General features: G+C 36.4%; 1 protein-coding gene across 1 annotated transcript in view; it reads right to left on the reverse strand.

Annotated features, from left to right (window-relative positions):
- Positions 1-26808, reverse strand: part of mus101 (mutagen-sensitive 101) — a 224216-nt gene that overhangs the window by 92023 nt on the left and 105385 nt on the right. The window contains exons 11-14 of the mRNA XM_089087479.1: positions 26208-26330; positions 20763-20973; positions 17167-17375; positions 13669-13946 (exon numbers count right to left, since the gene is read on the reverse strand). Coding sequence (XP_088943605.1) covers positions 13669-13946; positions 17167-17375; positions 20763-20973; positions 26208-26330 — 821 coding nt within the window. The remainder of the gene's footprint in view (positions 1-13668; positions 13947-17166; positions 17376-20762; positions 20974-26207; positions 26331-26808) is intronic.

A 26808-nucleotide genomic window follows, 5' to 3' on the forward strand; every position in this document is an offset into this window, starting at 1 on the left:
CCCTCCAATCACTTTCGACTATTAAAAAAGGTACTAGCCCTTCGAATTTACAATCGAATGAGCCTATTTTGAAGTTTCTACAACAACACCTTCTATAAAAACCTTATATGCCCCAAGGGCATAACTTAAAACTCTTGCCCTGAGGGTTGTGGGGGAGTGTCCTCCTCAAAAACATATTTTCTATCTGGAAATCAACTACGCTGAACAAAATGGCTATCTCAAAATTTTGATTGGATGTTTGGTGGAATGACGGGCGAGAGCGAGGGGCTGGTTGCCCTCAAATTACTTTCGACTATTAAAAAGGGCACTAGACCTTTGAAGATTTCAATAAAAACTTATATGCCCCCAGGGCATAACATATTACCCTTGCCCTGAGGACGGTGGGGGGGAGTGTCTTGCTCAAAGGCAAAACTTACTGAACTTTAACTGTGTGGAACAAATGTCTATTTAAAAATTTTGATTACATGTGTTTGGTCAAATGGTGGGGGTGGAAGGGGTGTTAGTTGCCTTCCAATTACTTTCGACTATTAAAAAGGGCACTAGCTATTTCAATTTCTAATCGAACGAGCCCTTTTTGAAATTTCTACGACAAGGCGATCTATAAAAACTTTATATACCCCCAGGGCATAACCCAAAACACTTGTCCTGAGGGCTGTGAGGGGGTTGTCATACTCAAAGACCTAATTTACAGAGCTTAAAACTACGTTGAACAAAATGTCTATCTCAAAATTTTGATTGGATATGTTTGGGGAAAAGGTAGGCGTGAGAGGGTGGTTAGTTACAGTCCAATCACTTTCAACTATTAAAAAGGGCACTATCCCTTTGAATTTCCAATCGAATGAGCCTTTTTTGAAGTTTCTAAGACAACGCCTTCTATAAAAACCTTATATGCCCTCAGGGCATAACTAACCACCCTTGCCCCGAAAGTTTTGGGGGAGTGTCCTCCTTAAAAACATATTTTCTATCTGGAAATCAACTACGCTTAAAAAACTGGCTATCGCACTTTTGTGATGGGTTATTTGTGGGGAAATGAGGGGCGTGGGGGGGGCTAGTTGCCCTCCAATCACTTTCGACTGTTAAAAAGGGCAATAGCCCTTGGAATTTCCAATCGAATGAGTCTTTTTAGAAGTTTCTACGACAACACTTTCTATAAAAACCTTATATGTCCCCAGTTCAAAAATTAAAACTCTTTCTCCAAGGATTGTGGGGGAGTGTACTGCTCAAAAAAATATATTCTATGATAATATCATCTTCGTTGAATAAAATAACAGTCTAAAAGTGATTAATGGATTTATTTGGGGGAATGACGGGCGAGAGAGAGGGGCTGGTTGCCCTCAAATTACTTTCAAGTATTAAAAAGGACACTAGACCTTTGAAGATTTCAATAAAAACTTATATGCCCCCAGGGCATAACTTATAACCCATGCTCTGAAGACTGTGGGGGAGTGTCCTGCTCAAAGGTATAATTTCCTGAAATTTAACTGCGTGGAACAAATGTCTATCTCTAAATTTTGATTGGATGTGTTTGGGGAAACGGTGGGCGTGGAAGGGGTGTTAGTTGCCTTCCAATTACTTTCGACTATTAAAAAGGACACAAGCCATTTTAATTTCTAATCGAATGAGCCCTTTTTGAAGTTTCTACGACAACGCGATCTATAAAAACTTTATATACCCCCAGGGCATAACCCAAAACACTTGTCCTGAGGGCTGTGAGGGGGTTGTCATACTCAAAGACCTAATTTACAGAGCTTAAAACTACGTTGAACAAAATGTCTATCTCAAAATTTTGATTGGATATGTTTGGGGAAAAGGTAGGCATGAGAGGGTGGTTAGTTACAGTCCAAACACTTTCAACTATTAAAAAGGGCACTACCCCTTTGCATTTCCAATCGAATGAGCCTTTTTTGAAGTTTCTACGACAACGCCTTCTATAAAAACCTTATATGCCCCCAGGGCATAACTAACAACCCTTGCCCCGAAAGTTGTGGGGGAGTGTCCTCCTTAAAAACATATTTTCTATCTGGAATTCAACTACGCTGAACAAAATGGCTATCTCAATATTTTGTTTGGATATGTTTGGGGGATTGAGGGGGGTGGGGGGGGGGCTAGTTGCCCTCCAATCACGATTAAAAAGGGCACTAGCCCGTTGAACTTCCAATTGAATGAGCCCTTTTTGAATTTTCTACGACAACGCCTTCAATAAAAACCTTATATGCCCCCAGGGCATAATTTAAAACCCTTGCCCAGAGGGTTGAGGGGGAGTGTCTTTCTCAAAAACATATTTTATCTCTTGAAATCAACTACGCTGAACGAATAGGCTTTCTCAAAATTTTGATTGGATGTGTGTGGTGGAATGACGGGCGAGAGAGAGGGGCTGGTTGCCCTCAAATTACTTTCGACTATTAAAAAGGGCACTAGACCTTTGAAGATTTCAATAAAAACTTATATGCCCCCAGGGCATAACATATAACCCTTGCTCTGAAGACTGTGGGGGGAGTGTCCTGCTCAAAGGTATAATTTCCTGAACTTTAACTGCGTGGAACAAAATGTCTATCTCTAAATTTTGATTGGATGTGTTTGGGGAAATGGTGGGCGTGGAAGGGGTGTTAATTGCCTTCCAATTACTTTCGACTATTAAAAAGGGCACAAGCCATTTTAATTTCTAATCGAATGAGCCCTTTTTGAAGTTTCTACGACAACGCGATCTATAAAAACTTTATATACCCCCAGGGCATAACCCAAAACACTTGTCCTGAGGGCTGTGAGGGGGTTGTCATACTCAAAGACCTAATTTACAGAGCTTAAAACTACGTTGAACAAAATGTCTGTCTCAAAATTTTGATTGGATATGTTTGGGGAAAAGGTAGGCATGAGAGGGTGGTTAGTTACAGTCCAAACACTTTCAACTATTAAAAAGGGCACTACCCCTTTGCATTTCCAATCGAAAGAGCCTTTTTTGAAGTTTCTACGACAACGCCTTCTATAAAAACCTTATATGCCCCCAGGGCATAACTAACAACCCTTGCCCCGAAAGTTGTGGGGGAGTGTCCTCCTTAAAAACATATTTTCTATCTGGAATTCAACTACGCTGAACAAAATGGCTATCTCAAAATTTTGATTGGATGTTTTTGGGGGAATGATGGGTGTGGGGGGGGGGGGGGCTAGCTGCCGTCCAATCACTTTAACTATTAAAAAGGGCACTAGCCCTTTGAATTTCCAATCGAATGAGCCTTTCTTGAAGTATCTACGGCAACGCCTTCTATAAAAACCTTATATGCCCCAAGTCGAGGGTTGTGGGGGAGTGCCCTCCTCAAAACATATTTTCTATCTGAAAATCAACTACGCTGAACCAAAGGGCTATATTAAAGTTTGGATGGGATGTGTTTGGGGAACTGAGGGGCGTGGGGGGAGGGGGCTAGGTGCCCTCCAATCACTTCCGACTATTAAAAAGGGTACTAGCCGTTTGAATTTCCAATCGAATGACCCTTTTTTGAATTTTCTACGTCAACGCCTTCTATAAAAACCTTATATGCCCCCAGGGCATAACTTAAAACGCTTGCCCTGAGGGTTGTGGGGGAGTGTCCTCCTCAAAAAGATATTTTCTATCTGGTAATCAACTAGGCTGAACAAAATAACTATCTCAAAATTTTGATTGAATTTGTTTGGGGGATTGATGGGCGTGGGAGGGGGGTGGGCTAGTTGCTCTCCAATCACTTTCGACTATTAAAAAGGGCACTAGCCCGTTGAATTTCCTATCGAATGAGCTTTTTTTCAAGTTTCTATGACAACGCCTTCTATATAAACCTTATATGCCCCCAGGGCATAACTTAAAACCCTTGCCCCGAGGGGTGTGGGGGAGTGTCCTCCTCAAAAAGATATTTTCTATCTGGAAATATTCTACACTGAACAAAATGGCTATCTCAAAATTTTGATTGGATGTGTTTAGGGGAATGACGAGCGTGGGTGGGGGGGGAATAGTTGCCCCTCAATCACTTTCGACTATTAAAAATGGCACTAGCCACTCCAATTTCCAATCGAATGAGCCCTTTTCAAAGTTTCTACGACAAGTCCTTCGATACCAAGTTCCCGAGTATGGAGAAAAAAAACCCAAAAACACATTGTGCCACATTGTACCTGACTTAGGCAGCGATAGCGTGCTGGCTATGATTGATTTGATGTGTTTGGAGAAATGGTGAGCGTGAGAGGGTGTTTAGTTGCCTTCAAATCACTTTCGACTATTAAAAAGGGCACTAGCACTTTGAATTTGCAATCGAATGATCCTTTTTTGAAGTTTCTACGAAAACGCCTTCTATATAAACCTTATATGCCTCCAGGGCACATAACTTAAAACCCTTGCCCTGAGGGTTGAGGGGGATTGTCCTCCTCAAAAACATATTTTCTATCTGGAAATCAACTACGCTGAACAATATGACTATCTAAAATATTGATTGGATGTGCTTGGAGAAAAGATGGGCGTGAGAGGGGGGCTAGTTGCCTTCAACTCAGTTTTGACTATTAAAAAGGGCACCGGTCCTTTGAATTTTAAATTGAATGAGTCATGTTTTCAAGTTACTACAACAAAGATTTCAATAAGAACATTAGATGACCCAATGGCAAAATTTAAAATTCGTGTTCTGAAGACTGTGGGTAGGGGGAGAATCCTGCTCAAAGGTATAATTTCCTGAACTTTGAACTGCGTGGAACAAAATGGCTATCTCAAAATCTTTATTGGATATGTTTGGGGAAATGGTGGGAGTGGAAGAGGTGTTACTTGCTGTCCAATCACTTTCGACTATTAAACAGGGCACTAGCCATTTCAATTTCCAATCGAATAAGAACTTTTTGAAGTTTCTACAACAACGCGTTATATAAGAACCTTACATGCCCCATGGGCATAATTTACAACCCTTGCCCTGAGGGCTGTGGGGGGGGGGGTTATCATCCTCAAAGACCTAATTTCCAGAACTTAAAACTACGTTGAATAAAATGGCTATCTCTAAGTTTTGATTAGATGTGTTTGGGGAAATGGTGGGCGTGAGAGGGGCGTTAGTCGCTATCCAATCACTTTCAACTATTAATAAAGGCACTAGCCCTTTCAATTTTCAATTGAATGAGCCCATTTGAAGTTTCTACGACAACGCTTTCAATAAAAATTTATATGCCCCCAAGGCAAAACGTACAACCCTTGCCCTGAGGGCTGTGGGGGAGGGGTTCTCATCCTTAAGACCTAATTTCCAAAACTTTCAACTACGTTGAATAAAATGGCTATCTAAAATTTTGATTGGATGTGTTTGGGGAAAAGGTGGGCGTGAGAGGGAGGTTAGTTGCCCTAAAATTACTTTCGACTATCAAAAAGGGTACTAGCCCTTTGAATTTCAAATCGAATGAGCCCTTATTCAAATTTCTGCGACAAAGATTTCAATAAAACCTTATATGTCCCCAGGGCATAGTTGCCCTCCAATCCCTTTCGACTATTAAAAGGGGCACTAGCCCTTTGAATTTCTAATCGAATGAGCTTTTTTTGAAGTTTCTACGGCAACGCCTTCTTTAAAAACCTTATATGCCCCCAGGCCATAACTTAAAAGCCTTTCCCTGAGGGCTGTGGGGGAGTGTCCTCCTCAAAAACATATTTTCATTTTGGAAATCAACTACGCTGAACAAAATGGCTGTCTAAAATATTGATTGGATGTGTTTGGAGAAAAGATGGGCATGAGAGGGAGGTTAGTTAAACCGGGCACTAGCCATTTCAATTTCCAATCGAATAAGAACTTTTTGAAGGTTCTACGACAACGCGTTATATAAGAACCTTACATGTCCTATGGGAATAAGTTACAACCCTTGCCCTGAGGGCTGGGAGGGGGGGGGGGGGGTTTCATACTCAAAGACCACATTTCCAGAAATTAAAACTACGTTGAATAAAATGGTTATCTCTAAGTTTTGATTAGATGTGTTTGGGGAAAAGGTGGGCATTAGAGGCGGGATAGTTGCCCTCTAATCATTTTTGACTATTTAAAAGGGCACTAGCCCTTTCGACTTCCAATCGAATGAGCCTTTTTTAAAGTTTCTACGACAAAGCCTTCTATAAAAAAACCTTATATGCCCCCAGGGCATAACTTGCAACCCCTGCCCTAAGGGCTTGCCTTAAGGGGGACTGTCCTAAAACATAATTTCTATCTGGAAATCAACTACGCTGAACAAAATGGCCATCTCAAAATTTTGATTGGATGTGTTTTGGGAAATGGTGGGCGTGGAAGGGGTGTTGGTCAACTTCCAATCACTTTCGTCTATTAAAAAGGGCACAAGCCACTTCCAATTGAATGAGCGCTTTTCGAAGTTTCTACGACAACTTCTTCGATACGAAGTGCCTTGCTCTAAAGGAAAAATTAATAAATAATAATTAATAAATAAATATATTAATATATATTAATATATTAATATATATTAATAATTAATAAATAATTAATAAAAAAATTAATAAATAATACATTATGCTCACATCGTTCTTATATGCCCCCAGGGCATAACTTAAAACCCTTGCCCTGAGGACTGGTGGAAAGTGTTGTGTCCTTCTCTTTACTTAGTACTCGTTTTCTTGTCTCGTTCTTGATTGTCTATGTTCTCTCCATAAGCAGTGCCATCGCGCTGCCTATGATTTATGCAACAACTTTCCATGTAAACCTTATATGCCCCCAGGGCATAATTTGCACTGAGAGCACTGAGAACACGTGCACTGAAAGCTTTGATAGGGTCATCTTCCTATAAGGCCTAACTTTTAGAACGTTCAACGACGTTGAACAAAATAGATGTCTAAAAATGTTTATTGGATGTGTTTAGGAAAATAGTGGGCGTGAGAGGGGCGTTAGTCGCTATCCAATCACTTTCAACTGTTAAAAAAGGCAGTAGCCCTCTCATTTCCAATTGAATGAGCTCTTTTGAAGTTCCTACGACAGCGCTTTCAATAAAAACTTTATATGCCCCAGGGCATAACTTACAACCCTTGCACTGAGGGCTCTGATGGGGTTATCATCCTAAAAGACCTAACTACCAGAACTTTCAACTACGTTGAACAAAATGGATATCTCAAAATTTTAATTCGATGTGTTTAGGAAAATGGTGGGAGTGAGAGGGGCGTTAGTCGTTATCCAATCACTTTCAACTATTAAAAAAGGCACTAGCCCTTTCAACTTTCAATTGAATGAGCCCATTTGAAGTTTCTACGACAACGCTTTCAATAAAAATTTATATGCCCCAAAGGCATAACTTACAACCCTTGCCCTGAGGGCTGTGGGAGAGGGGTTCTCATCCTTAAAGACCTGATTTCCAAAACTTTCAACTACGTTGAGTAAAATGGCTATCTAAAAAATTTGGATTGGATGTGTTTGGGGAAAAGTTGGGCGTGAGAGGGGGGTTAGTTGCTCTCAAATCACTTTCAACGATTAAAAAAACCACTATTCCTTTGAACTTCCAATCGAATGAATCCCTTTTCAAGTTTCTACGACAGCGCTTTTAATAAAAACCTTAAATGCCCCCAGGGCATCTAGTTGCCCTTCAATCACTTTTGTCTATTAAAAAGTGCACTAGCCCTTTGAATTTCTAATTGAATGAGCTTTTTAGAAGTTCCCACGGCAGCACCGTCTTAAAAACTTTATATGCCTCCAGGGCAAAACTTAAAATCCGTGCCCTGAGGGTGGTGGGGGAGTTTCGTCCTCATAAACATACTTTCTATCTGGAAATCAACTACGCTGAAAAAAATGGCTATCTCAAAATTTTGATAGGATGTGTTCAGGAAAATGATGGGCGTGGGGGGGGGGGCTAGTTGCCTTCCAACCACTTTCGACTATTAAAAAGGGCACTAGCTTTTTGAATTTGCAATCGAATGAGCATTTTTTGAAGTTCCTACGACAACGCCTTCTATAAAAACCTTATATACCCCTAGGGCATAACTTAAAACCCTTGCCCTGAGGGTTGTGGGGGAGTGTACTCCTCAAAAACATATTTTCTATCTAGAAATCATTTACGCTGAACAAAGTGGTTATCTCAAAATTTTGATTGGATGTGTTTGGGGGAATGATGGGCGGGGGGAGGGCTAGTTGCCCTCCAATCACTTTCGACTATTAAAAAGGGTACTAGCCCTTTGCATTTCCAATCTAATGTGTTTCTTTTGAAGTTTCTACGACAACGCCTTCTATAGAAACCTTATATGCCCCATGGGCATAACTTAAAACCCTTGCTCTGAGGGTTGTGGGGGAGTGTCCTCCTCAAAAACATATTTTCTATCAGGAAAGCAACTAGGCTGAACAAAATGGCTATCTCAAAATTTTGATTGGATGTGTTTGGGGGAAATGTGGGCCTTGGGGGGGGGGGGGGTTAGTTGCCCTCCAATCACTTTCGACGATTAAAAAGGGCACAAGCCACACCAATTTCCAATCGAAAGAGCCCTTTTCGAAGTTTCTACGACAACTCCTTCGATACGAAGTGCCCGGGTGTGGAGAACAAAAAAAAAAAAAAAGACACATTGTGCCCACATCGCTCTTTACTTAGGCAGCGCTAGCGCGCTGCCTATGATAAATAAGGTGATAAGTGATATATACATAACCTTGTTAGGTGGCCTTCTGAGATGACGACTGTTCTTTTTTTAGTGGCAAGGAACACCAAAACAAAAATAGTGCCTCCCCACCTAGACCCTAAAAATAGTGCCTCCCCACCTAGACCCTAAAAATAGTGCCTCCCCACCTAGACCCTAAAAATAGTGCCTCCCCACCTAGACCCTAAAAATAATCCCTCCTCACCTAGACCCTAAAAATAGAGCCTCCCCACCTAGACCCATCTTAGGTCTATTTATTCCCAAAACCGCAATTTTCTAAGATTTGTCTTTTGGTTAGAGTTTGTTTTTGACGACTTTCAATCAATTTTCAAGTATTTTCCAATGTAAACAAAGAACTGCATATTCAAAAAAATATAATTCTATAGATGGATAAAGCTGAATCTCAAAACATTTAATACTTCTTGGTATAAGATTGTGATAATAGCCTATAGATTTTCTTACTTCAAATAAAGCGTAATAACTAATGTGATTATTTTATTAATTTAGCCTAATCGAAATTACAATGAATCAAGAGATGTAATTCTAAAATGTAATGTTCATAAGACAACAGCCTTAGGGGAGGGCAAGAGGCCAAACTGCCGGTTCTGCCCACTTAGTAGGTACCGCAAAACCAATCGTCACTGTGCCTCTGGCTGGAATCCATTTTTTAGGGAACAGCAATCGTTATTGTGTCTAGGGTACGTCCAAAAATAGCCAGAAGAAATTGGAAAACCAGCGATTTGGAAGAGAATTGTCGGTTTCTTTTGTCGGATTTTTATTCCAATCATTTTCAATAAACATACTGAATAAACATAAAAATGTTGATTAAGCATCCAAGATCGTCGATGTCAAAGGTCAGGAATAATAATGTACCCACCTTCAATATTAATGTTCCTTAGTACCACTCTTTAGTATTCTAGGGTTAACTCAGGGGAATCAGACTATTTTCTTTTACGTGCGTTTGTTTTTACCGATATAGTTGGGATGGCAACATTTGCAGCAAGGCTGGGGGAATAAATTTTTTATCTCAGGTACAGTTTCATAACCCGAGGGAGGGGGGTCCCGTAAAGTGAAGGATATAGAAGGTGATATTTTACCAACCATATAGTTTAAACTTTTATGATACAAAGAATTACAAAATGATTACAAAGAATTAAAACTTAACCATCTAGGACCAAGGGAAAAGCAGGTCGTCCCCAAATGGGACGGAAAGATGTCGTAAAAAAGGGTTTAGAGGAAACTGGAACTTCTCTGGAGGGGGCAAAGAGTGAATTGTCAGAACAAAAGAAAGACGGCAATATTTTCGTATTGCGTTAAGACATTAAAACCGCATGATTGCAGAAAAAAGCATGTCACAGTCTTGTACAGGAATATAAACCTTAACCAATCCAAACAAGAAACATTATTTTCACTGTCCTTAGTGCATTAAGGGTTTCATACTTCAAAATCAACCCTTGTTTATATTTGCTCACTTGGGTCTGTGAATAGGTTATATCAGCTGCCTTCGGTATTTCAATCTGAATGTCGTGTCAGCTTCCTCTGACAGATACCGATATCACAGTGATTTGCATTTCCGCTATTTTCATTTTCATGACTTGAATTTTTTTTTTTCTGTATTTCTTTAGCATTGTGTATTTTTAATTGTACCTTAACCAGTGAAAAACAATAATTTTTTGCTTCTTTTAAATAGTTTTCTTGCTTTGTGTTCATATACTGAAAGCATATTTTTATCCACTTAGCTATTGCTCAAACCTTAGTTGAAAGTGTAGTACAAATGTTCATTTTGATTCTATTATTGGTAGATATTTGTTTTTGGTACATACAAATGAACGGTTCAGAAGCCAATTGAAAATAGCTCATATAACAAGGTATGGAAAAATCCAAAAAGAAGATCTGTTGCTGATTTCAATTTTAATGCCTCAATCACATTTTACAGAAACAATATTCAAGTTTTTTTTTTTTTGCTTTCTGATGCGCTTGAAGATGTATTTTAGAATGTACTTAGTTAAATTGGGTTCTTAAAAAGCTATTGGAGATCTTTTGTTGGAGTTTCTTTGGATTAATCCTTATTTTTGGGGAGCATCCTTGTGACTGTACGAAGTTAAAAGTCAGTAAAGTATTTTGACACTAAAAACTAAAAAATACTTTTTAAAATATGATTCTTCGATGGTCAGGATCCCAAGGTGTGTAAGCGAGCGTATTTTGGAGAAATCAGTTTAAATATTTGACAATTTGGTATTTTCCAAAGAAGCAAAAAATCTAAAACTACATCTACAACTTTCCTACAGTTGATATTTAAACGCTTTTGAAATTTAAATCAAAAGTTAAAGACAAAATGGCTAATTGCTAAAATTGGCAACATAATTGGCAAGTTTGCAAACTTTTTTTTTCTTTTATGAAAGCGCAAATAAATATATGTTTCATTGAATAATTTTAAATTGAAAAAAAAATTATTCAAGGGGTAAGGGGGGGGGGGGACAAAGGTCAAGGAGGCAACTTTCTCTCCTCAATTGACACTCCAGTTTTTAAGTATTGTTGAAAAATACTTTTTTATCACCAATTTGGTGTCTATGAAACTGAGAATAACAAATAAATAAATTTTGACATACCCGAATAACTTTTTTGCAAAATAAATTTCTAAAAGAGGAATTTCTCGACCAACATTCTATAAAATTTCACAATCTAAAAAGAAAAAAATTAGAGAAATCCCCAACAGTGCATGAAATTCCTTACGACACGCGGAATTGAACCTGAGCATGACAAAGTAGCAGGCGCAGCTCTTTCCTCATCGCTATCGTAAGGTTAATAAAATAATGGTTCTTCTAATATATTTTCGACAAAAGAATTTAAGTTAACCATAATTCACCATAAAACGCCATAATTTCAAGCGGGAGAACTTAATATGATTAGAAAAACTAACAAGAAGCTATAAAAATAAGATAGAAATCACCAATAAGGAGACGGAGTTCCTGAGTAATAAAATCCTTTCATAGCTCGACCTTGAACCATTGAAAAGGCCGTACCCAAACGGGGGGTGGGAGGTAGAGGGGTTTGACCCCCCCCCCCGAAATATTTGTCTGACTCATAAAAAGGCAACAAAAACGGATATAAACAGATTTTTTATGCGTTTTTGAGGCTTTTTGTGTAAAATCCCCCCCCCCCCCCGAAAAAAAAATCTTTGGGTAAACCCCCTCCCCCGAAAAAAATCCTGGTTATGGCCTTGTACACAGACTATAAAACCTTGAATATATGTTGAAGTAATGTATAAGTAAAGAAGTTGGGACATTTAGATGGCAGTGCGATCACACGAATTCCCCCAGATGAGAAAATAGCGAACTTATCTGTGTCTATAGGGGTGTTAACGCATTTTTTTTTCCATCTGTAATTGTAAATTGCATAAGACCTAAAATTGCTCACTCAAAACGTAGAATTTCAAAGCACCTGTGAATATATAAGAAGCAACGTCGACGCTATATCTGCTAATAAATGGCTCATAGCAAAACTTGTAGTGATTAGAGGTACGAAGTAAATGACTTTTGATTATGAGTATTATAGTTTATGGTTTTTGATCGCAAGATTTCAATTTGAAAATGGTTAACATGGAAGGCCAATATCACAGAAAAACCTCTAATTTCCACCGTTCATTGAAAGCATGATTTTAATAATAACAATTTAATTGTACAAGAGCCAACAAGGACCATAGAAAACCAAGAAAACACGAATCAACATTACTTAATGTATAACAAGCAAATAGATAAATACAATCTGCAAGCCTACAGAAAAAGTGCTGCATGGGTCAAGGCCGTACCCAGTATTTTTTTTTTCGGAGGGGGTTTTACCAAAAAAATTCAGCTGGGAGGGGGGGGGGTTACACAAAAAACCTCAAAAAACACATACAAAATTTGTTTATATCGATTTTTGTTACATTTTTACGAGTCAGATAAATATTTCCGGGGGGAGGATCAAACCCCCCTGACCCCTCCCCCCCTCAGGGCTCGGCCTTGGTATGGTTCAACCGTAGTCTCAGAAATTTCACCAGCTTTAGAACCACACCAAAATCCATCTTTCTCATTATTCTTATCCAATTATTTTTATCAATAAAATTTTACATAATTTCAGATGAGAACACCAAAGCAACTCTAATAGTTTTCCCTTTCCCTACGTGGATAAGTTGCACCAATTGTATTTTATTGGTGGTGGTTTTATTTGTTTTAGTTTTAATTTGGTTTTTTATCTTGTTCTTTTTGTGTTTCTCTTGTGCTGAAGACGCCTAGCTTGATACAGGCGAAATATCCGCATTATTTTAGCTTTTTCTCTTTTTCTCTACTGGCCGCAGTCTCGTTTGTCATTTTTTCATTGAGTTTTTTATCTCTTTGTTGGTTTTTTCAGCTATGGAATGATACAACAATTGTTGTCTTTCGTTGACAAATTAAAACCATAGGATAACAGAATATTTGTATATATCTGGAAGAAGAAGGAAATAATTAAATATTTGTACAAAAGAAAGAAGATACAATCACTATTTTGTACAATTATGAAAGCAAGAGAGATATATAACTCAAGAAAAGATATAATTGTAAAGGATATGAACCGTAAATTTCAAAAATTCCCATTTTCCAGGCAAAAAAAGAAAAAAAAAGAAAAAAAAAAAATCGCTCTATAATATCAATTACCCCAAAGTAGATGTTATTAGTGATCCTTCTTTCAGCAGCTAAAAGTCAAAACAATAACCGGCGGCAGTTTATCGATAATTATCAATTATAATTGCAATTAAAGATAATTTTATTGAAATTAATTAATAATATAAATTATATGATAAACGTAATAAATGTTATTGATAAATTAATGATAAATATAATAGAAACAAGATAGTACCATTAAAATTGTAGCCTATCGGTAACAGATAGGCTACATCACTTTATAATAATAATAATAATAATAAAAAAGAACTTGATAGCTCAACAATAAGAAAAATATAAACTTTTCAGCCTTTATTAATTTAAAAACTAGTCGAAATTACATTCACATAAATTGCACAATAATATGTATAAAAAGAGAGAAAAAAAGGAATTATTCAAAGATACCTTTTCTTTGTCAGTCAACGAGAAGGGAATATGACCGTGATACTTTTCCGCCTCTTTTAATCTACCAGCAAGTCGAAAAGAGTGGTACCTATCAGCTTTCAGCACCTGATCCCTTAGTGACATTGGGGCTTTTGGAGTAAGCTGAAATCCATGACCAGCAGGAGGGTCCAGCGTTTCAGGAGTTTTGATTGCAGACGGGTCGAAGCCCCAATTGTTATGAGATCTAGGAGTGACTGGGGTTGTCTGGGGCTTATCAAGGATATCAAATATGTTTTCACCTAAAAAGAAATATTGAGCTCAATTCAAGTCAATCCCGTTCACCTCACCATTCAACCCTGCAACAGGTTAGGTTTGAGTCAGTGAGGGTTGAGTTACATGGGTTGAGTTTAATAGGATTGAGTTAATTGAAGGTCGAATTACATGATGAACCAAGACTCAAAATGCCAGCATTGAGATGATAGATCATAGAAGAAATGAATATGGGAAAGCTGCATTAAGAAAAGTTTGTTTCCTCTTCCTTTGTTTCCTTTTTATGATGAAATTTGCTACGAATCACGTTTTACTTACCTTAGCTATTATTTAAACAAAGCACAAGTTTTAAGGGTATTCAGTCCAAAGAACAGAAGAAAATTATCTCATATAGCCTACTGGAATTTTCATTTGGATTTAAATTCCAAAAATATCCCATGCTTTAATGAAAAAAAAAAAGTTTTGGCTGTAAAATTCCGAAAATGTTTAACCAAGTTCAATGTTCCATCTCGTCTACCGGTGTAAGTTTTGAAGTGTAGTTAGAAATTTAGGTACTGTTGCGCTTAATGGTACACACCGCTATAGACTCTATAGCAATTTAGCATGGAGACCCGTAAAGCGGGTAATTACTATGTAAATTGATCGCAAAGCAGCGTGGTTTCTCATTGAAATTACAATATTTAAACTGCTATTTTTTGGGGTTTAGGGGGGGGGAGGGAAAGGTACCTTGGTTAGGTTAGATTAGGTTACGTATTTAATATATGCTATGCTTTACCCCCACCCCCTAATGTGGAAATATATAGCCTAAATTTGTTTCATAAACTATTATAGCCGGGTTTCTGGTGCAAAACCCGAAACCCGGTTAAAAAAAGCTGATCCTAATAAAAAAAAGAATTTTGTGCAAAATAATTAATTATTGCAAAGCTTACAAAATAACTAGCTACTTGAATTTTTAAATTGTCAAGAAATAAATTATAAAAATTTACACGAAATGTTTCAATAATGTTTCAAAAATTCAAAAAGACGGAAATATTGAATAAGCAAAAATTAATCTGGTGTTTAGGATGTATAATTCAAAAGTAGAAAAAATATTACGTTTAAGGAGTTTCACATTTTAAAATTTTTGGCACCCATCAAGGCATAATTCTAGAATGCTTCTGCTCTAAGAACGAAATAAAAATGCTTGTCTCAGCAAGAAGTTGATGCTCGGAAGTTCTTACTTGGAAGAATCTTCATTTCCTCTTCTGAGGATACAATTTTACGACCTTGCTTTCGATCTATACTTGAATCTGACACGAGTTTTATTACAGAAAGAAAACAAAAAATCCTGATATATTTCCAAGAAAATGCTGTATTAGCGTGATATTGGCTCTTTGTAAAATCGAGTAGGTCTTGATTCAGTGCAACACCAAACCCCCTTCAAAGCCACCAATCCTCAAACAATCTTTTAGAAGAAAGGTATGTATATGACACCTCTTTTTAACCAAAATCATAGAAGGATTCTTAAGCAGTAAAAGCAGAGTTCCAATATGGGCCCGTGGTCCCTCCAAACCCCCTCTCCTTCGTTCTTTCACCAGCTGTTCAAGCAGAAAGGTTGAATCTTCTTCTACAACTGAATCATGTACAGCTCTTCAATCTGAATGATTAAAGAAGCAGCATGGGCTAGTGGTCAACCATCAGTTTTTTGCATAAAGATAGGCACATTGCACTTTGTTTGAAGCGGGGCAACCCAAGGATTTCAGATCATTATTATTCCAAGAATTAGTAAGCCTGTGACCCCTCCAACACCACTGTCCCTCCAACTGCTAAATATTTCAGCAAAAATACAAGCATAGTTTTCCCCTGATGGTTTTAGAACCTAAAAGACAAGTGCTTCAGGTATATAACAACACGAAAATGATTATTTTCAGAGACGTATGCCCCCTTCACACCTTTGCAAGGAAGTGCTAATATCTTCTTGCGCCTCACGGAGCAAGTACCTTGGCTTAGGGAGACTTTCGAGCGCGCACTACTTATGGGTCTCCCTATTTTTCGCATGATTCACTTGAGATTTATTCGGTAGGTACATATGAGGTACATATTTTTTTTTTTACCTTTTACATACGAGGGGACTTTGTCCAAGAAACCTTTAGACTTTACGGCCGGGTAATACCAGGCTTAAAAACTTCGCTGTTAGGGACTTCTCTAAACGGAGAGTGAGTTGAAAGCAATAATCAATAGGCACTCTAATCTTTAGGCGGGAGGGTTTAGATATTTCCGCTAGGTGTCTCATCCTGACTTATGCATTTAAGAATAAAAAATAGTATTTATGACGCAGTGAATCGTAATCAAAATCGGGCATCATGTGTATATTCAGGGGCAAAGGGTTATAAGCTTGTGCAAGTCGTTCTCGATGTGCAGCCAGGGGGTCGAAAGATGTTGTATTCATGCACGAGGTTGCATAATCATTAGTAAAGTGTTTCTGTGGGTGTTTCCTTGATAAAAACAAAACCAAAATGCCTTTATTATCAAATTCATTGGAAACTAATTACAGAATAAAAAATACTAAATTTTGAGATATAATAATATATTAATATATATATATATATAATAATAAAATAATATATATAATATAATAATATTATTATAATAATATATTATAAGAATAATATTATATAATATTATATATAATATATATAATATTATATAATAATAATAATAATAATATAATAATATACATAATAATATATAGCACCTACTGGATTTTTAGAAACATAATGTAGAGTTAGGTCAGTTTTATGTTTCGGGTCAAAGTAATAAAGGATTAGCTTGTGTACATGGAGCATTCTTAAAAAAAAGAGCATTGATTGGTGTCATAAAATAGAGAATAAGGTTGGTTTCAAGAAAAAACAGAGTATTTTGAGACCGTCTTAGAGGAGCATGTCATCATTGTCCTCGAAGAAAGAAACTTTCTTAGAATACACAATTTTAAACGTTTGCTAAAATTTGGGGACCTGACAACTACAGAGCTGATACAAAATTAGCGGCAGGGAAGAAAATTTTGGTCTCGCCCCCGCAACAACTTAATAAGCAAAGCAAATCAGAAGTCACTGCAGCACTTAACACTGCCAAGACAACGCAAATCTAATTAATGTTTATAGTTGAAAAGATTGGGAGGATGAGGAGCGTGCGCAGCTATGCTGGCCTTAGGCAGCTTGGTGCCGCAGTAAGTTATTGTTATTATTATTAGTAGTAGTTCTGTTAGCTTACCTTCGACTGCATCTTTGGTTAAGTGCATATCTTCACTGACTCGCTTTTTTTCGAACAAACAGGTTAAAATCCATTTTCCTGTGACAGCTTTCACATGCCATTTATTGGACGCATTATACTTTTCTCCAACTGGCAAATTACAAATTAAATGTGTGGCTGCTCGAACGTTTTTATCAGGAATGTCTCGACGACTGAATTTCTCCTCGACACTTAAAAAAAGTTCGATATAAAAAGGTATGCATTCGCAAAATATAAATGGAAGCAGAGGAGAAGGGTTGGAAAGATTTGGTCCTGATCCTCTAAGAAAAAAAAACAAAAAACAAAAAACAACGAGCAACAAAGAGGCGGTTCTCACAATTCAAGAAAGATTTTTTTTTTTTACAAGATTAGTCTTCTTATACTGTTCTGTGTACTTTTTCCTATACATAATTTTTTTCTGACCATCGCAGTGGCACTGACCATCTTTTTCTATTCTGCCTGTTCAGAAACTCTGCTATGGCCAGCTCCCAAGAAGTCCCCTAGTGTTTCAAATCTACTTTATAGCCTCATCCCAGCCCAATTTCAGGGATCCCCTCTCTTCTCTTACTCCCTCGTAAGCTCTGCAGTAAAGCATTTCTCAATATACAGCCGTATGTATCTGAGGTTTAAATATAAGATACTAAGTCACTCTTTCATGACAAACATATTACGCGGCGGCTTATCCCCGATCAGCTAGAAGCAACAATCGATTTCTATAGATTTTAACTTCAAGATGGTCAAAATATTGAGCTTATTTCACCAAACAATGCCAGTAAGATTTACAAGGCCGTATGCAGGGGGGGGGGGGTACCCGGTTTCAACCCCCCCCCCCCGAAATGTTTGTTTGACTCGTAAAAACGTAACAAAAATGGACATAAACAAATTTTGTACGCGTTTTTCGTTTTTTTGTGTAAACTCCCCCCCCCCCCTAGAAAAAAAAATTAGTAACCCCCCCCCCCCCCACCCCGAACAAAAATCCTGGATGCGCGTCTGAAGATTTAGGGTGCATTCCACGTAGAGTGATAATAATTAATGATGATAAGAATCGTGGCATCGGGACGCTTTCTATGTTTAATCATCAATAATTACGGTTTGGACGGGAAACGTCCCATTTAGGCGTGTATTTTGAAAGTTCAAAACATTGCTAAAAGTTCCTTAAAGACGAAAGCAAATAAGCTTTCAAATGGGGATACATCTATTTATTGAGACAGTGAAAAAAAGTACAAAAGTGAAAATATGTCGATCACATATCAAGCGACCGTCTTAAGTAGAAATACTAAAATACGAATAATAAAATTGAAACTAGCATATTTATACACAACAAAATTAATAACTTTTCGGGTCATTCACAAAATAATGAACTTCCGGATTTATTCACTAGATTATTTTCAGAGAGAGTCCATTGACAAAGTTCATTCAAATCTTGATGTATTAAAACCGTCTTGAGTAGAAATACTAAAATACGAATAATAAAATTGAAACTAGCATATTTATACACAACAAAATTAATAACTTTTCGGGTCATTCACGAAATAATGAACTTCTGGATTTATTCACTAGATTATTTTGAGAGAGAGTTCATTGACAAAGTTCATTCAAAGTCTTGATGAATTAAGACTTTGAATGAACGAATTAAAGACGAAAGGTGTCCTACAGTCAAATCAATTCAAGTAACCCATATATTGAGTAGTATGTTCACCGTGTACCAAGCTAAATAATGTAAAAAACTCAAAATATACTATATTAGGCTTATAAAATAGCCTAACTTCGCCTAACATCTTCTTTCCAAGATAGGCCTAGGTCTAGGAAAGAGCTCCACATTTAAAATGTTATAAATGAGCACCTCCAAAATTTGGAGTTTACCCCAATGAATGAAGTTCAGTTAAACTTTAGTCACAACTTGGCTAACATCTAAAGATATTGGCTGATGTATGTTAATACTCATTTTGAGTTAAGTAGTGTGGTTTGCACTGCGAATATAAAATACTAAATATATTTTATTAGTTAGAAATATCAAACAAAATGTTTTCTTACACATCAATCTCAAGTGTATTAACTATAATGCTCTATGCGAAGAATTCCATCAACTTTATATTCGGCTAAGACTTATTATATCCCCCCCATTTTTAATTCAAGTCCCGACTGGAATTAAAAATAATTAATAATTTCACAAACGCGAAACAGAAATTACTAATGGGTAAAGCACATTTTTTTTTCGACGACGTGGAATAATTTTTAGACAAAAAATTAATTATCAGTAATTATGATCGCGACATGGAATGCATCCTTAGTGTAAAAACTATGATGTGATACTATCGAGCGGGTAGCGAGTATTTATGAACAGAGAATAAATTCTACCCCAGCGCCAGTCTTCCAAGCATTCCTCAAGCATTCCAAGATTACTCATCCAACAAACACAATTACTCATCCTTAGCGTCCCACAAGACTTAAATAACGTCAGAGATTAGTAGATTTAATAATTGAAACGATCTTGATTAGTTGTCGAATAAGTTACACCGTGCTAACCCTGAAAATACGGGATAGCTGAGGATGAGTGACATTATATATAAGCATAAGTCCAATCCTTTCAAAAATGGAAAAAATATTGAATATGCAAAGAACAAAAAGGGACAGTAATTGTGAAATGTGGCACACCTTCAGGGGTTGTAAATAAGTTATGTTTACAGTGAAGTACACATGATTAATGTTGTTATTCGCCTAGTTGCCGGTTAGCGTTTCAGTTGGCAATTTGCTGGCTAAGTATTTGTTGTTATTTTTTACAGATTACAGCCGGGGAAATTAATATTTGACTCCTTTAATCACAAAAGAAAATCCCTTGAATCTTATACGTAGGTTGGTCTCAGCAATATGTTTAAAACAGAACATAATTCAAAAAAAAAAAAAAAAAAAAAAAAAAAAAAAAAAAAAAAACAACAACAGACAGACAAAAAGAACAACCACAAAATGTGTTTTTATTTCTTTTTTTTTATGCCGGTCCTCCAAAAGGTACTTTGTCTTTTTTTTAGATAATTTTTTTTTTCAATTTTTAGTGTCAATTTTTATTGTATTATAGTATCGTTATTGTACAAGCTATATTAGCTTTTCAATAAATAACCATGAAAATTATCATACTGATTGAGAGTGAATAACTTCTTTCATAAAGTGTAATATTTGACAACAACTTGTATACCTAAAATAGTATTCATTTAAAATAAATATGTTCGAAAATTACTGTTATGGGCATCGTCATAAAGAGCGAAGAATAGAGTAAACTGTTCTCAGCCAGCTACAAGTTTCAGAAAAAAAATTAATGCAAACCAAAGTATAATCACCTACGGAACAAGTACTGACAAAACCTATCCTCTCCACACAAAAAAAGTGACCCTTTGTATACCTATGCGAACCTGGCAACTAAAACCCGTAGTTACACAATTCATCCTGGTCACTCGGTATTTTGGCTCGGAGCGATTAAGTAGTACAGCACTTTGCGTCTAGAGGCACTGAGGTACGCGGGGTCACTTTTGGAGAGTTTTGTCAGTACTTGTTCCGTAGGTGATTATACTTTGATGCAAACTTACTATGCACCCAAAGCTAGAGCAACACATTCAAGATAAGTCCTTTCAGTTAGCCTATATCCACTAAAGACTACAACACATCCCTCCAAAGGACTATGATCCAAGTCGACAACAAATGGTCGGTGAAGAGCGGTTATTTCAATTAATTTGCCTTCATTAACACATTCTTCAATCCACAGTGCATTGACACCTTTTGGCAGTTCCTGGTCAATACCTGAAAGGAATACGAGATATATACTTTTCTTCTTCCATAGAGGATTGTACACAGCTCAGTGTATCAATAGGTTAGTGCAGAGGTTCTCAATCTTTTCTTAGTTGTATCTCCTTAAAAACGTCAGATTTTTCACTAGCTCCCTTCATACATCAGATTTTTTTTTTTAAATTTTGACCTCCTTGAAGAATTAGAAAGATAACCTTTTTCAACACAATTATTCTTTTAACAGTGAAAACTTAAAAACGGGCAATATTTTTCTTGGGATAATTTGCAGCTGAATCTGATTATAAATATTATAATTTATTGGGTCCTGTTTGGAGGTTCAATGGTTTTCGGGTCCGGTAAGCTGAGCTCTAATTATGATTTTTTTTTTTTTTTTTTTCTCGTTTTCATCTTGTTTTTTTTTTTAGTTCATTGATTTATTAGGAGGGTTTTCTCCCGCAAACGCTTGCTTCAGGGAATCGATGATGTATACTTTATTTTTTAAATAGACCCAGTGTTACTTACTTAATATAAAATATCTAATGTAAACTATTTCGGTAATATCCATATTGGACCAGGATTTTGGTTACACAATGTTTTTGGTTTTACACCATGGTTTACACCACGGTTACACCATGGTTTTGGCTACTGCGGCTGGTCATAGTGCTAATGCATTCAATTAGGGTTCGACACATAGTTCAAGTACACTTTAATGTGGTTAGGTTAGTTTAAAAATAAATTAAACATGATTTTTTATTTTAGAAACAATTTATTAAACATCGATTAGTGATTGACATTATCAAAATTATTAATGGGAGGGGTGGACTTGTTGTTCACTACACAACTTCTCAAATCTCAGAATAAAATAGAATATTGTGAATCTTACTTCATATTTGCCACGAAACCCGATAGGGCGTGGCAAGTAGACAGATGGGGGGTGGCAAATAGACAGTCAGATAGGGCGTGGTAAATAGAGTCAGATAGGGCATGGCAGATAGAATTAATATTTGTAGAGCTTCACCACTAATGAGCAGATATTCTTTTTTTATTGATATGTTACCCAAATTTGGATAGCAAATTTGGTAATTTGGTGTTGTAAACAAGTGAAGTCAATGCAACCAAATTTGTCTTCAATGTGTTATCACAAGCCAACTCAATAAGAGATACACTTTAATATGGTTAGGTTAGTTTAAAAAAAATTCAACATGAATTTTTATTTTAGAAACAATTTATCAAACATCGCTTAGTGATTGACATGATCAAAATTATTAATGGGAGAGGTGGGCTTGTTGTTCACTACACAACTTCTCAAATCTCAGAATAAAATTGAGTATGGTTATCCTCATTTCTTGTTCAACTAATTTTTGAGTAAATCTTGCATCATATTTGCCGCGACAGCCAAAAGTCAGATAGGATGTTGCAAATAGAATTAATATTCGTAGAGCTTCACCACTAATGAGTAGATATTCTTCTTTTTATTGATATCCAAAAATCAGTGAAGTCCATGCTACCAAATTCGTCTTCAATATGTCATCGCAAGCCAACTCAATAAGAGATTCTTCTTCTAAAGAATTGATTGAATTAAGACAAATTCATTGAATCCATGTAAATTTCTCAATATTATCTGCTTGAAAGCATTTTTCGAACCATCTGATAAGTTGTGATAGGCAATATTCAAAAAGCGATTTCATATTAAAGCAAGACAAATTCACTTTATTCGAGGTTACAAACTGGTGCATCAGGGAAAAATAAATCGTTGATGACATCTTTATTAATCTTTATTTTCATTAGCTATATTTTTTTTTCTGAAAGCTGAAGTCATTTTTTTTAATTCAAGAACTGAGAATTCCAACAAATTTATTGAATTGCTTAACTGAACTATTCAGGACGACTTTATGAGAACACCGCAGATCCCTAGGTAGCCTTGGCTTACAGTTTGAGAACGACTGGGTTAGTGTTTACTTAATTAAGTGATTAATGGGTTAGTGATTAATCTTAATTAGTGATTTCCTTCTCTTTGTATTTTCTTTCCAACCAGTTTCATAAATATATCTGTTTATCGACATTCAAGAATAATTTTGACTATGTTTAGTTAAGCTACTCTTAACTCAGGTACCACCCTGTTTCCCCAATTGCTATTTTGAACCCACTTATATGAGAAAAACGTATTATAGTTTCATAATGATTATCTATTCATGACACACTATAAAAATAAACAAATTATTAAAACGAGAAAAAGATACCAAAATAATTTTTTATTTGCAAAATGTTTACCGTAAAAACCTGATAATTGTTTGTTCCTATATCCCACTTTTACCAAGTCATTTTGTAAATTGTGCATCATTTTAAAGTTGAGAAGCGAGTTTATAAGTAGAACTTGCGATGCACCCGTCAGTATTTGTACAAAGCTGCTAAGCAAGTAGAGGCAAGCAAATGAAACAATCTAAAGTAGGATTTTTTTTTAATGTGGTCAAAAGTGCAAAAAACTCCCAGAAACCAGACGCGTTTGAAATAATAATTGGAGAGTTTATACCTACACTAATACCTAAACTAATTTATACTTACACTAAGTACAGGTGGATATCCTTTAGAGCCAGGAAGGGCGCATAGGGTGTCTATGAGACCTCACAAGACATCTCAGAGCTGAGTTGTAGCCATGACTCTTCCCCCCACCGTAGTTGAAGAGACAGCTCTGCACTTCTCAAGTCCCAGTCATATTGTCATCGTAAGGCATGTCGACCTCTTTCACGCCTCCCCTCGCGGTGCGTATCCGACACTCTTTTTGGGAATAAACCCTGTGGCATATGGAGGATGTGGCCAAAGTATGACCTCCTCCTACATTTCAGAATTTCATTTAGTAATGACTGACGGGTTCACCGTCAAAGATTTTCTAAGGTACCGGCAAGTGAACAACAACAATATATTATTCAAAACTAAGCATGGCAAATATCTTTTTGCCATTGCGAAAAACTTGCAAAAGTCCTGAATGTTTTTCTCACTAGCCTATGACTGTTTGATTTTGCTCTGATTGGAAATTCCGAACATTGGCTTTGTGTTAAGATCCTTCTATTCATAGTAGCGGGGTTTATTTAGGATAAGAGCTGGATATTTTCTACTTTATTATTTTTTGGTGCTAATTGTATTGATTTTCTATTGCCCGCCTGCGTTGTCTTTTAACTACTGAGTATATTCCTCTCCAAGATTTATTTAACATAAATTACTCATGCCAAATGTCAGATTTTGATCATGTACGTCTTTTATATTTTGAAGACATGGCTCACTATTTTCGGGCACTTAAGTATTTGATAACAAACCAAGGTTTTGATTTTGGCTCACCACCGTACATTAATAATCAAAACGAAATTTGCATATTATTTTACTTTTTTCTGGCTAAATGGCTTTCTCGAAATTTTGTTCTGACGTAACTTACGAATTAACTTACGTAACGAACTTCCATATTCGTATATTTGTATTACGTATATTAGGGAATTCACCCCCTAGTCAATACCTCGCTTTTCACGCTAAAGTTCAAATTTTATTCCGATTCTATAAGAATAACCCCTTAATCACAAAGGCCGTTAATTAGAATAACTCTGAAAATAGCTCTGATGAAAGTACAAAAAAAGAATTTTAGCGTAAATATTGAGTTAATGACTAGGGGGGGGGGGGGCCCCAACCCAATCATATACGTAATAATTTCTGTTCGTTTTAAGTTTTGATACTGCTCCTTACTTTCAGTTGAAAAAATTGTTGTTTTTTTCATTTAATTTCTGATCGTTTTTCTAAATAATGCTGGGAAATCCGGCACCCCCTTCAGAGCAATGTCCCTTTCCCCATGGAAACTCCTCCCACGTAACACCCGACACCCTACACTTCACGGTTACACTATAAAAACTTAAAAGGAAAAAAACAAAAAACAAAAGACACATCAGTGCTACCAATGCAAAAAAATGATTTCCCTTGTTGCTCAAGGCGGGGACTGCAAGTTTTCTGTATAGGGTTTTCGGTATTGGAGTTTCCAATTATGTACTTTTGTCCCGTCTGACACCATTTTCGAGAAACTTCCAGCAATTTTTTTAAATTCCTATAAATCTGTTTTCGCAAGAAACTTTTACTATTATGATTAACCAAAATAATAATTATAATTGCTGAATCAGATAAAAATGGCAATTTTTCTCCCCGGACATTTTTTAAAACACATTTTTAAAGTTTCGGTTACAATGAGCCGCGATTCGTTCTTTACTAGTTTGCAACTATGACTGCAACCATGATACGGCCATGCAAAGGAGTTTGGAAAGGATATAAATCCAGACACTCAATTAAACTTGCTTTTAATCAATATCAATCCGATTATGTAATGACATATAATGTAAAACAAATGTAGATAAAGGCCCTCCAGCCGTAACAAGTCCGGGTTGCAGCGGTAGTTAGCAACCTAGTAAGAGATAAGAAGGTCAGATCAGCTTTACATATTCCTTAAACTATAAATTACTACATTTAAAAATAATATTTCATGAATTAAGGTTTGGCACAGTTCTGAAATTTAGATTTCATTCCTTTCTTTTACCAACCTATGGCCTAAAATTGAATTGTTTCGGAAAATACAAGAAGGGTTATACATCAAGTAGTTACGGACTTCAAATATGGAACAAATTGATACTAAAACCCGAAGAACTGTAAAATAACCGTAAGCTTTCAGCAGCATAGGTAATTTCGAAGACCACAATGCCTTTCCATGACGATAAATAAAGTTCGAGTAGGGATAAATCCATTTATTAGACAGAGATAATAACATTCACAAAATACACTTGATATTTCGATAACACTGTACATGTGATCAAACATCCAGCATATTTTGTGAATATTATTATCACTTTCTAATAAAAGGATTTATCCCTATTCGAACTTTTATTTATTTCAGTAGCATTTAAGTATAAAAGAAAGTACACGCTGAGAACTGGGCAACCCTGTGGTAGCACAGTGAATTGATGCTCTTCTTAGCATACGCAACACGGAGTTCAATTCCAGCTGCTACGATGATGGGCGAAAGGCTTGTTACCTGTCACTGTAAAAAGGCCCAGGAACTGAAACGTCAATTCAGCACCGTATGCCCCATCCATGACTGGAGAAAATTTTGTTCTTTTAATGGGAACTGTGCGCATTGCCCGATACTTTTAATTGGTTATTTTGAAATTAATTTTTTTTTTTAAGAAGGGTAAAACTAAATAAAGATGTAAGAAAACAAATATTACCATAAGTGGTGACAACATGGTCAGCTTGACGGAACGAATCAACAATTAAACCGCCATTTTCCTCAATCTGTCTAGTCACACTTTCACAATCTTCATTGTCAATCAGAATTAGAAACTTTAGGCCTAGAAAATAATCATAAGTTGCCACATCTTTTCTAATTTAAGAACACTCACAGGAACAGAGACCAAAAATACAATTGAAGGTATCTGGTAAAGAAGGTAGAAATATAAGAAATGCGATGTGTGTGTGAGTGGGGGGGGGGGGCAAAACAGATAGAAATAAAGATAATTAAAGTTATCAGTTTTCTGTGTTCTGTATGATTAGAAAAAAGAGAAATACGTAAACAACAATCGATACACACTGTTGCTCCAGTAACAAAAAAGAGGTCATACTGCCCTAATTTTATTAAACGTTTCATCTTAAAATAACGATGAACATACTCGCAGTGTATTTTTACATGTAAGGACAGACTAAGAAAACAAAACTCTAAGACAAATAACCAAGAATTTTTAGAAGAAGACTAAGAAAAATGTTTCATGTTTAAATTTTTCAGCGTCGAATTCATAAAGGACAATTTCCAAGCTATTCATCCTGACTCAG

This window comes from Artemia sp. Qi Xiang Cuo, chromosome 4, assembly GCF_049724085.1.
Source record: "Artemia sp. Qi Xiang Cuo chromosome 4, ASM4972408v1, whole genome shotgun sequence".
Taxonomy (NCBI): Eukaryota; Metazoa; Arthropoda; class Branchiopoda; order Anostraca; family Artemiidae; genus Artemia; species Artemia sp. Qi Xiang Cuo.